A 12995-nucleotide genomic window follows, 5' to 3' on the forward strand; every position below is an offset into this window, starting at 1 on the left:
GCATGCTACATTTCCGACTGTACATTGTGTTTTTTTTTCCTTATAATGCACAGAGTTTTGAGGTAAGGGACGTTTTCATTTGCCATTCACTAACAGTTGGATAGGCTCATCCAGTTCATCAAACTCCGTCTTTTAAATTAAGCCAGCGTAATAGCTCGATGTTACATTGAAAACATATGATTCGATTCGTGCCTTCTGGTTATCAGGATATAGTGGCTTTTTTGTCAAAGGCAAGTAGCGTTTAGCGGCTTTTGCCAAAAACTGTTATTTCTGAATGAAATGACCCTGGTATTCAGATGATTTCAAGCAAATCTATTTGTTGAACGTACTGCGTGCCTAAAGCATTCACTCATTGTCATTATCTAATCTTTGTCGAAGAGGTGTTTAGCGGCTTTTGCATCTGAACTCTTCATTGAAGTTTATATATAAATTTATATATTACTTGATTATTGGATGGCTCAGTGACACAGACAAAAGAGCCCATCCGTTGCACGCCCGGACTATTTGCACACAGCCTGAGCCTGGCCAAGACAGTGTTTCTACAAAAACAGAGAGAGACAGTAGCTATGTTTTCATCCACCTATTTTTATGCACGTTTAGGATATGCGCATTAAAAAATGGTTGATGGAAATGCCATGATGCGCATAATGCTGAGTTCAGACTGCATGATTTTCAAAATAATGGTGTCACAGATGTTTTCACACTGCAAGACTATTTGGGCTAGCGTTTTGTTGCTGCTTTGTTTACACTGCAAGATGGATCGGCGACAGCACACTGCATGACTTTACAATAGGAAGAATCACCAACTTTGTCCAAACTTAGTCTCACCACCAAAAACACGTAGTATATCTTTTGTTATTAGCTACATAATGAGAAAGAAGCCTTTAGTGGGCTAGAAAATCTACATATTTGCTCACCTGGGTTTGAAAGGAATTAGCAATTTCTCCTCAACTTTTTTCTTTTTCGACCCGGTTGTGATATTGCTCAGATGACACGTCAAACAGACATTGATGCTCCTGACAATTTTCCACTAGTTTTCCTCCATTTCTTGGGACCAAATAAACTTAAAATGAGCTTTTTTAACCTCTCTCCAACCTCTTGCTGGCCTGCAGATGCCCATACTAGTCAATGCTGCTCTCTCATTGGGTGTCGGTAATTGCTAATATTAATTTTAGTCAAAACTCATTTCACATGGCATGATTTTAATCGCCATTAGCTTTAGATATTTAGCAGGCCAATTGTCTCACAGGCATAGGCGACTCACTTGCCTGTGATTTCAGGCTTTTGTCACTGATTTCTCAAAACCAAATAAACAATCACCCCTACGCAGACACATCATAGAAGAGCAGATAGATCTACAATCATGACAACACTGGCACAGCAGTACCAGCACCAAAAATGTTTCTTCAACTGCTGGCCCCTAGCTCCTGCAAGAAACTAAAAAAAAAAAAGGATAACAAAAAGCCAACAACTGGGTAGGGGCTTAATAATCAAACCAGTTAATCTTATACAAAAATAACAATCACAGAACAGAAATCAGTAAAAGAGCAATAATTCAAACTCAACAAACATGGGTGAATGAAAACCACTTGAGTTTAATTTCGTTATTGGACAGTCTCTGCAAAGTAAAAATAACAAAAAACACTTTGGTGGAAACAAAACAAACAAAAACAAAAGTCCACAACAGCAATAACACATTGCTTAATGCAGTTGTTAGTGCAGGCACCGCCAACACAAGTGGACCTTCAATTCGATTTAAAATGCAGTCAAAAAGGTGTTAAGACAGAATTCAGATATCACTCAGACAGTAGCAGCAAATGCTTATGGTACACAATACTGTCCATGCGTGATTCGAACACAAACAGTAGTCCTACTTGACAGCTGCATGGCTCCGTCTACATCCAGAGTCAAAATCCAAAGGCAAAAATAGAAGACTGATCAAGCGGCAGTGCATGCAAATTGAGGGCCCAAATGAGAGGATTGGAATTTAAATATTAACACTCCTGCTACCCTAAAATCTGCTATCAATTTGACCCCAGTAATTTAAACCTTCAGAATATGATTTTGTTTTGCCAAAAGGTTAATGTCAGGTAATTGATGTCTTTGTTGGCTACTTAACAACACTCTGAAATACATGGCTGGTTTGCTGGGCATGTACGGCCCTTTATGTCATTTTCACTGTCAAAAACCTGTGACAAAATATAATTGACAGAAAAAATTTGCTTAGAGGCCATTTTCAGTTAAGACAGCTTAAAGAGAGAGCACACTCAGAGAAATAGTTTAGAAAGCTTCTGTGCAAGTGTTTATAGCTTTGCACCTACCATGTAAACCATGTAAATCATCCCCCACCCCCTCAAAAAAAAAAAACACAGCAAATATCTAGTTTTGCTCGCAAGTTTTCACAAGAATTGGGTTTTCCCCATAGGGGAATGGCATTGGAAATAATAAAGTTCTCGTGAGAGTTAGTATTCTCCTACCCCCATGTCATGTGAACTGTCAGTGGTTCTCACAATACTACAGGTATGGTTCTGTTATTTTATTTCAAATATATTGTTGTATTAATGCATGAAAAACTCTTATGTGTTACACTATAAATAGTGTATAATGAATCGGTTCATCACTCAGTGTGACATGATCAGACTGCAACAGGAACTTAAGAAATGTAAGAGATTTTTTGTTGTTGTTGCAGGAAGTATGCATTATCAGGAATAATCTCATGCCAATCTATTAAATAGGACACATAGTATAAAATCACTGCATTAAGCTATAGTCATGTAATGCGTTCATAATGTTATAATTGCAGAAATATCAAAGTAATAATATTTTTTTATATTTTTTTCCCAGATGATATAAGAGGTGGCATATTAGTGGATGTGGGATCGGGCCCAACTCTCTACCAGGTCATGAGTGGCTGTGAGAGATTTGATCATGTCATCCTCTCCGACTATTTGGAGGTCAATCGAAAAGAGCTGCAAAACTGGCTACAGGAGGGAAAGAGCAAGATAGACTGGACTGACTACTTCAAATATGTGTGTGAACTGGAGGGCCGCAGGTGAGAATCTTTTACACTTTTAATCACATAAAAATCACATAGATGAAAACAAAATATTAATTGTAAGCAAACATGAAATATTGTTTAGCAAAAAAGATTTTCCCCTAACTGATATCTTTAATCAATCTTTTACAGTCACTTGTGTTTGTTGTGTGTGATGTCATACATTCGCCATTTTGCTGATTCTATGAACAACCAGAGACAATTAGAGGGAGACAAATAACATAAGAGAGATACATGCCATACAGGGGCGCAACTGCACATTTACTGAGGGGTATGCGAGTTCAAGTCTACCGGAAGACAATCGTCGCTATGGCGCCCTCCATGCAGCAGCCATGAAACAAGTCTATACACACGATTTGAAGATAAATGAAAGCGGATATTTTAAGATTTAGGTGTGTAAATAGACAAATACACAATAATATGTCAACATGTTTTATTTGAAACACAAGTAATATTATCATAAATTAGCATAAACAGAACAAATGTTTTCATTGCATTTTTAAAGTCAGACTCACACTTCTGTTATTAAACAAAACAGAGGATCAAACTAAATTCATTTGTTGCTCTTTAGTAAATAACTATAGTAACTGTAATCAATATTTAAATGCAGTGAATAAAAAATGTATCTTTTGAAGCTGACAGTCCATATTTAAGACTATCAAAAGCGTTTACCATGAAGTTAACTTTACACCAGCTCATCTTGGCTTTAAGCCTATAGAATTATAGTGTTTTTCGCATACTACACAGGATGCAAATCTATGATTTCGGAAGCAGTTCAGGTGTGGCCATGCGTCACTCCCCCTACCTGGACAAAACCACCTCGTCTGCATTTGTGTTAAGTAAAAGCCCATGCATGCAGAGACTGAGTGGCGATAATGAATAATTCTGAATAATCCTCTTTCCATTTTAAACATGTGACTGTAACCGAGCAACGGATCAATCAAATGGTCAACGAAGAGGGAGGGGTGGTATAATTTTTTTATTCAATAAATTACAATTGTATATTTATATAAAATGCAGGATAAACCAAAATTATGTATTTATTTTGTTTAATATGTATAATAATATGTATAATTTCAAAAATAGTTTTGGCACAATGCCACCACTGCAACACATCCCCATCCAAACCTAAAGTGTACCTCTCCCTATATTTTAATATTTCATCCTTAGCTTTCTCCCTGATGGTTTTTGCTGGTGGTCTTGCATTCAGGAAATCCCCAAACATCTGGGACCTCATGTACGAAGACTTGCATGGAAATCTTATTAAAACATTGCATACGCACAAAGCTGTAAATGTGCGTATGCAGAAAAAAATTCAGATGTATGAAACACTGCGTACGCCGAATCTCACGCAAATTATTTTGTTCATCTGAATGAACGTGAAACTAAGCGTAACATGCATGAGCACAAAAACCCTCTCTGCCTCCTCCCCTGTATGAATATGCTAATGACTATACTTTGGCAAAACTCAACGAAAAAGCAAATGGCAAAATCAAGCAAAAAGAGAAACTTTGAACAGAATGTGAATTGGACGTGCTCCTTTCGGAGGTAGAATGGAGAAAAGCGGTGTTATTTGCAAGTTTGTTCTCCGGAATTAACAACAAAAGAAAAAATAGAGTGGGAGAGTTTAGCTGATGTGGTTAACATAGTCGGGTCTGAACATCGCACTGTGGAGTTAAAAGAGAAATAGTGTGATTTATAGGTGTAAAATGTTGCGGCATTCGTAACTGTCTCAGTGGCGCAGGACATAATCCGCATGTCAACATGTTTTGACACGTTCGAGCATGAACTCGGTTCGAATCCAGCGTCTGATGAACTCTTCCTTCTTTTTTTCCCCGCTACATATCAGATTTTGCCAACTATTTAAGTTTTTGCCAACTATTTGCACATTTATTGAATGGAAATGTATCTGATTCACTCATGCAAATTCATCTTCAGATAGTGTCTTTATAGCAATGTGCGTGTGGTAGACAGCTCAGATTACATTGGGTTAAACAGGCGACCGCTGCAAATTGTGCTATAATGTTTAGCTGGTCAACTGTATGGTATGGAAACCTTTTATACAGACGCCCCATTTAGATTGCAAGGCTCAGGCACTTTGTAGAGTGCAATTTTAACACAACTGCCTTTAGGAGTCGCCAATGGAAATAAAACAGACACGCACAAAAAAATGTGCGTACGCCAACCATAAAGCTGGCGTAGAGCTAAGCACATTCCCACGTTCAGTTCATTGTTAGTAAATCCAAACGTGAGCGATTCTGAGCGTGAAACCTGGCGTACGCAAAGTTTTTGTGCGTACGCAGCGTTGATACAAGAGGCCCCTGGTCCATGGCAGTCTTTTTCTTCTGAGGGGCATCATCTACAGAAGAGGGCAGAGGAGAAGCTTATCACTTCTGCTAAAAATATTAGTGTAACTGTGTCTGTATTTCTCGCAGAAGGTCAGTTGCAAGGAAACAAGCTTCCTAACTTTCACCACCAGCTCAGAGACACTGTCCACCTTAAAGGCTTTTTGAGATGCCAAGTTCAATGTGTGGGCAATGCATCTCACGTGTGGGTCCATCTTGGCACCAGCACCAGCCAGGATCATGTTTCTGGCGTTATCTGTGACTAACGCGGGACTCTTTTCTTCAATCTTCCACTCGCGGCACACATCCTGAAGTTAAACGGCCAAATTATTCCCTGTATGAGCCTTGTTAAATACTCTGGTCTGCAGAATGTGGTTTTTGAGAACCCACTCGTCATCTATGTAGTGTGCTGTGACAGTTACATATGATGCTGTAGCGCACAATGTCCAGCCGTCCACTGTAACTGCGACTCTTTGGGCTTTGTGCAGGGACTCCTCTATCTCTCTTCTTACTTTGTTGTACAGAGCAGGAATCTGTTTATCGGAGAATAGCTTTCGGTTGGGTATCTTATAAGGCTCCGAGGCTCCAAGACATGGAGGAGGGGTTTAAAACCTTCGTTCTCAGTGACACTATAAGGCTGAATATCTTTGCATATAAACAATGCAATAGCATCCGTGATTGCCGTAAAGCGCGCGGAACTGTTAGCAAGCGGGGCATGAAAAAAACTCTCAATGCTTTTCTCACCACTTTTAGAGCTGTTAGCTACAGGTGAATCAGAGCAAGAAGCAGAGGATGCAGGAACACTGGAAGATGCTTCCAAAGAATCCACAACAACACCATGGCGCCGCTTCAAGTGAGACATGAGATTCGTCGTACTGCCCGTGTATTTTACAGATGCGCGGCACATTTTGCAAATTGCATCTGTCTTGTCAAGTCGTCCATCTTTCTTGTAAAATCCATAATGTTGCCATACTTTAGATTTAAAACCCAGTGGGGAATAAATTGTCTTGGCGTCCGACATGTTTATTTTGCTTCTCGCGCTTTCTGAGGGCGCACCACTAGCTTAATCCGCACACCTGACCTGAGTTGTAGTGTAAGTGTAGTGTACACATCCGCAAATCCGTTGCTAAGGCATACTTTATGTAGGTCGATTAAATTATGCGCTTAAAACAGTTTGACAACACTTGTTAATAAATAAAAAATACTTTCTATATTAAAAAGATAAGTTGTATCTTGGAAAAATCGATGCATCTCGCAAAAACCGATGCATCTCGATTTGCTTTTAATATTTCATTCATCCTCTGCTGCTCTACCGATGCACTCGCATCGTGCATGCGCATGACCGCATGTCGATACATATCGGTTTATCTTCCCATCCCTACTGCATACCCCTTTTTGTGCCACTGATGCCATAAACAAGGTCAGGCTTGAGAAGTACAAGAAAATTGAGTGCACTTAAATTCAGGATATGGATCTGTATGAATCAATTTCTTCATATACTTCAATTTAGTTTGAACACTATTATATTTATATTTACTAATTATTTGACAGATGCTTATACCCAAAGTATTTTTAAAACTGAACCATAAATGTAATCAAAACAACAACAGAACAAAAAATGTTGTTATGTCCGCTAACTGAATAATCAACACAAAGCAAATGTAACTCAAATGAACCTTTTTTAATCCACATGCAACTGTCACCACCATACACACTTCTCTTCCTACAAAACTCTCTATCCTAGTCCTAGTGCCAACAATATAACAAATTCGCCCTGTAGTTAAGAACACTTCTCCCTTAATTACTTTTTTTATCATTATTTATTTTTAACTAAATGCAATATTTATAAGTAATCCTTATTCACCTTGTATACAACATAACGTGAAAAAAAAAAACTTTTAATACAAAACACCCACTTAACTTCCAGTTATTTGCATTTGAATTTACTGCTCAATGTCACTTAACCATTTAGGAGGACATCACACCCTCTAAGAACGGGGAGCATTATAATCGGTAGTCCCAGCTCTGTACTTGAGCCTGCTCGTGAGGAAGCGGCATTAGCCAATCAGCCACATTGACTCTTTTTGATTCTGCAGAAGACAGAGCCAGTTGTGAAGCATGTCACTTCTTTCCATCCAAAAGAATAAATGTGTTCTTCCCAACCTGTTTCCTAATTTCTTTTGGTTCTAAGAATCCACACTGTGTTCAGTTAGCCGGGTGTATTTGTAAAAACAAGGCACCTAGGCCATAATTAGAGGCATCCTTCGATACGATTGTAGTCAGATTGGGGTTATAAAGGCCCAAACAGGGCTATTAACAAGTAGCTCCTTAACTGTAGTGAAGCTGTTCTGTGCTTCCTCTGACCAGGAAAATTCCGCTCATGTTCCTCGGCTGTGCGACCCCAAATTATAATATCATCTAAGTAATTTGCCACGTTTGATATGTCTTGCAATACAAGATGCATCATTTTCTGAAACACTGAAGGGGCCGAAGCCAATCCATTCGGAACCCGACAAAAACAGAACAATCCATTTCGTGTAATAAAAGCAGTAAAGTTTCTACTATCCGTGTGCAACATGACCTGACCTGATGGTTTGCACTTTGCAGGTCAGTGGTGGAGAATAACGTGGCCTGATTAAGCAAAGACAGCAACTCTTCCATGTGTGACAGTGGGTAATTATGGGTCACAATAGCTTTATTCGGTTCTCTGAGGTCAACACACAGGTGGAAAACCACCCATTTTCTTTTGCGTGACAACGATTAGAGATACCCAGGGAGACATCTCAATTTTTTTTAATACGGCTTCTTAGAGTTAGCGATCCAACTCTTTGGAAACCGCAGAGCGCACAGACAAAGGTAAACATCGCAGTTTTTGGCAAACTGGCCCAACATTTTCCAACAGCTTTATTTTGTGAATGAACCCTTTTGCGTATCGAAGTGCTTCCGTAGATGTTCTTGGCTCTGAAAGGCACATTACAGTAGTAGAGGGCATTTCTGTAGGAGGTTGTGGTTCGAGTAAACGTTGGCCCTCAAAATGCAAGCGCAGTCCGTTTACTAGGTCCATGCCCAGCTATGCAGTGCTAAATCAACTATAAAGAACTTGGCTGAACATGAGACCGTATCCCTAAACACAGTAGCAGATAAGCATCCTAACACATGTAATAACATCAATGCATGTGAGTATGTGACCAGACGAGCAGTAGGGGTCTGAATTAAAGCTGGCCTCATATTACATCCTTGGCATAATGGAGACAGATGAGCCAGTATCCACCATCAACGCAACATCCACAGTAGTAACAACAGCTGTTATGGAAACAGGGCACACTTTTTTGTTTGTAGTTGCTTGGTCATGCATGTAAAGAATGGTGTACTCCTGCAGGTGAATCTCGTGTACTGAGAGTGGTTGTTGATCTACACACATGAGCAAAATGTCCCTTTTTCTGGCAGTTTTTACATTTAGCCTGAATGGACCCACAGCAGTAACAGGTGCGGGAAGACGATGCTGATGGTAGTTGAGTAGAGGATGAAGGTTTTGGGAGTTTGCGTGAAGCACTGTATTGACTTCGATCTGCAGCATCACATGACCTCGATTGTACAACTTGCACTGGAAGGGACAGATTCCTAGCAATACTCTTTGCATGTTCACTTACAGCCTCGATCTGAGTTGCAATTGTAATAGCCTTTGACAGGGTCAAATCAGTTTCGAGCAACAGTCTCTCCCTCATACGATGACTTACAACATGTTAAATAACTGATCTCTGACCTTGTCATCTCTATTGGCGCCAAACTAGCATTTGCAACCCAAGCTCATTCTGGAAACGTAGCCCCGCGGACGTTTCTGGGGACTGCGATTTACGTGGCCGTAGGTATGTACGGACGCGTTTAGTTTTTTTCGAGCGAACGCTGCAGGGCGGTGTGGCGCCTCTCCGCCCCTCCTCTTCGCGCTCGCCGGCCGACGGCTCGCCTCCGAGTGGAGGGCTTTCCCAATGCAACCAGTTTGTCCGCTTAGCTCACAGCGTTGCGTCGGCGGAGCGGAGGCCCCGGAGGAGGAGGATGAGCCGGCCGCGGGGACGGCAACCGGGATCGAGTCCGGAGAACAGCGGTTCCGGAAATCAGGTAAGACGAAAAACGGAATCCGAAAAATAAGGGCGAGAACGCGGCGGGATATGAAAAAGCGGTCGAAAACGAAGACGAGGGCTTTTGCTTTTTTTTTTTTCTCGACGGCTTTTGCGAACCGTCGCTCAGGTTTAGGGAAGGAGGAAGAGGAGGGCGGCCGAGTCGGCCGATAAGGCGGCTTTTCGCGAGAGAGCGGCGCGGGCGCAAACGGCGCGCGCTCCCGAGAGGTGCCCGAGAAGCGAAAAAGCGCGCACAGCGGCCTCTCGCTCGAATGCGTACCTTCCGGGACGTAAATCGCGGTCCGCAGAAACGTCCAAAGGGCTACATTTCCACAATGAGCCCGGGTTGAGCATTTGTAAACCAAGTTGCTTTAAGCAGCAACACAATGTATAACAGATTCCACCAGAGCTTAAATACATTTGCGAAACGTGTGTCTCTCCGCTACAATGTTGATTTTAGGGTTAAAGTAAGGCCCCGTTTACACTAGTGCGTTTTAGTTTTAAAATGGCATTTTAATGAAAACGATCCGTGTCCACACTAGCGTTTTCATACAGCGTTTCTGAACACCACAACGCCTCAACATTTCTGCTGTCTGTTAAGTTGCTAATATCAAAATGAAAATAGGCAGTTCCTTAAATCATGTTTTCATTTCAATGTTTAGAAAATGAAATAACGTAGCCAGGGTGATGTAAATGAAGTTATTAAGTACACTGTTCCCTTTGAAGATTTATCCGTGTCCTCTGTAGTCTGTTTTTCATGTCAAACTGAGGAGAGAGAGACTGCAGCCTTGATCAAACTTGGGAAGTCTGAACTTACAAGAAGAGGATGCAGGACTGAACTGTGTGTATTGTTAGGCTACTTAATATTGAGGAAAAGCCCCAATCATAGAGACGAATGTCTGCAGCCCCGCCTCCGTTTTCAGATGTCTCCGTTTTCCCCCATCCACACTGGGATAGAGCAGCAGCATTTTAGAATGAAAACCGCCTCTCCAGCGTTTCCAAAACGCTCCGTTTTCGGCACTTGAAAACTCCGACGTAGTGTGGACAGATGGCGTAACCGTAGCAGAACTAATTAGTTTTAAAACAAAAACGCATTAGTGTAAACGGGGCCTAAGTCTGTAATGCAACAATCACAAAGTCCAGGGTTTCACCTGTGTCAAAGAGAGTGTAGAAAATCTGTTGCCCTTCAGTTCCAAGGCAGTGAAGTAAAAGAGCCCTTTTTCTTGCCTCCGCCCACTCATCACCGGACGCCTTAATCACTAGAAGGTAGCTGCGGAACATTTTCAATGTCTAGCCAGTGTCTAAAGACAATGTTATTTTAATGTCCAGTAACGTGTGTTAGAAAGTGACCAAAGTCCAACGTCAAATTGATGTCAAATACTTATTTATTCATCAGGTATACCAACTAAAATCTAACATCTGATAGACGTCAAAGTGGTAATGTCCACACAACATCAAGCTGTAACACCATTAGTCGTTGATATTTGGTTGTTTTTAGGTTGGACATTTTTTAATCCACATAGACAAGACAAAATAAAGTAGTGACTGCAGTTTATTAGTGAAGTAATAGAGGAGTAAAAGTACCCATACTGCACTAAAAATGTACTTAAGGAAAAGTAAAATTACACATTTTAAAACTACTTAGTAAATTACAATTGCTGAGAAAACCTACCCAGTTACAGTACTTTGAGTATTTGTAGTTTGTTACTTTACACCATTGCTTGAGGGCAAATAAATATTAAGTCAATTTAATTTTGTGGGTGAACTATCTATTTAAGGCCACACTACTTAATAAATACTTAATATTTAACTTTAAGCAAAATCACTTCTCCCTGTTCTTTAAAAGATTATTTAGTTCAAGTAATAACTGCTTACCTTTTGTTTGATTTTGATATCCAGTTTTGTTTTTTTGAAGATCATAAACAATAAATGAGTAAACAACAAATATCATGCCATCCTCCATTTATTTACATTTATACACATTGAGGAAAAAGTAATTTCTGGAGAAATACATCATAGCATTTACATAAGACTATTTAAGCTAAATCAAACATCAACAAAACACACTCATACACAGTGGAAGAAGAAACAAAGTTGCAAAAATGTAAATGAATTTGCAAACAATGTAACAAATTAGCACAGAATGCATTGAATGAAGTTCTTAAAGTAAGTTCGAGAGGAGCCTGATCAGTCAGGGGGTTAATTCAATCATCACGTGTTTGTAAATAAGTAGCGGTTTCTATTGACTTTTGTTCCGGCATCCCTCTACCAACGACAAAATCGTTTACCAAATTGATGCAATTGATTGAGCAGGTGAGTGCGGTCGCTGGTTTGAGCCTCGGCTGGGTCAGTTGGTGTTTCTGTGTGGAGTTTGCATGTTCTCCCTGCTTTCACGTGGGTCTCCTCCGGGTGCTTCGGTTTCCCCCACAGTCCAAAGACATGCGGTACAGGTGAATTGGGTAGGCTAAATTGTCCGTAGTGTATGAGTGTGTATGGATGTTTCCCAGAGATGGGTTGCAACTAGAAGGCCATCCGCTGCGTAAAACGTGCTGGATAAGTTGGCAGTTCATTCCGCTGTGGCGACCCCAGATTAATAAAGGGACTAAGCTAAAAAGAAAATGAATCAATGAATGAATAAATGAAAGGTGATGCTGAGTCTTAACACATACCTACCCTCTCAGGATATATGTTTTTTTTTTACACATGTTAGCTCTATTATTAATGAAGGTATTTCTAAAGAATATATTGATAACTTATCTGATAATGGGCTTTATCATACACCTGGCATAATATGGCGCAAAATATGCTTGGCACGATTTCTTGCTATTGTCAGACCAGCGCAACCCTAATTTTCACATTTTGTGCCACATTGTTTAAATAGCAAATACATTTGTCCCTCTTTGTGGAGTCATGGGTGTGTCTGCCTCCTGGGTTTTTTCAGTTTATTCATGACAATTTGTATGATGTTATTATTTTTAGCAGTGTTATTTATTATATGCATATTTATATTTGATTTTAATAGAAAAAAAAAGTTTAGATTAGTCCACCTGTCAGGTTTTGGACCATATGGGGAATAAGAATAGGACGATTTTGTATACAACTATGTTTTTTGACCATACTTCGTTATTATTGTTCATTTATTACTGTGCTGGAAAATAGAACTAAATTTAGAAATAGTTTTGAAACCAATCTTTGTGCTTAACAAATGAAATTAAATATGTAGACTAATGATGTCTTCAGTGGAGTGCGTGCAACACCGTTTCCCTATCCACGAAAGTAAAGGAGTAAAGAGTAAAAGTAAAGAAAAAGTAAAGAGGACGAACAGAAGAGGTACGTTCTCCACTTTTGCTGCAGATGATCTGTTTTCTCGCTAGTAAAGCATTCAGTTTTCCAAAGTAAATAGCAAATGCGCCATGTACACAACCCTGTTAGACCATGTGCCAGGGCACAAAGTTTATTTTTCTGTCCTTAGTAATAGCA

At 40.0% G+C, this 12995-nt stretch overlaps 1 protein-coding gene across 1 annotated transcript in view; it reads left to right on the forward strand.

The window, feature by feature from the left end:
- Positions 1-12995, forward strand: part of pnmt (phenylethanolamine N-methyltransferase) — a 35424-nt gene that overhangs the window by 3145 nt on the left and 19284 nt on the right. Inside the window, exon 2 of the mRNA XM_087276025.1 lies at positions 2845-3052. Coding sequence (XP_087132151.1) covers positions 2845-3052 — 208 coding nt within the window. The remainder of the gene's footprint in view (positions 1-2844; positions 3053-12995) is intronic.

This window comes from Danio rerio, chromosome 12 (assembly GCF_052040795.2).
Source record: "Danio rerio strain M-AB ecotype USA chromosome 12, GRCz13ab, whole genome shotgun sequence".
In the NCBI taxonomy this organism is placed as follows: domain Eukaryota; kingdom Metazoa; phylum Chordata; class Actinopteri; order Cypriniformes; family Danionidae; genus Danio; species Danio rerio.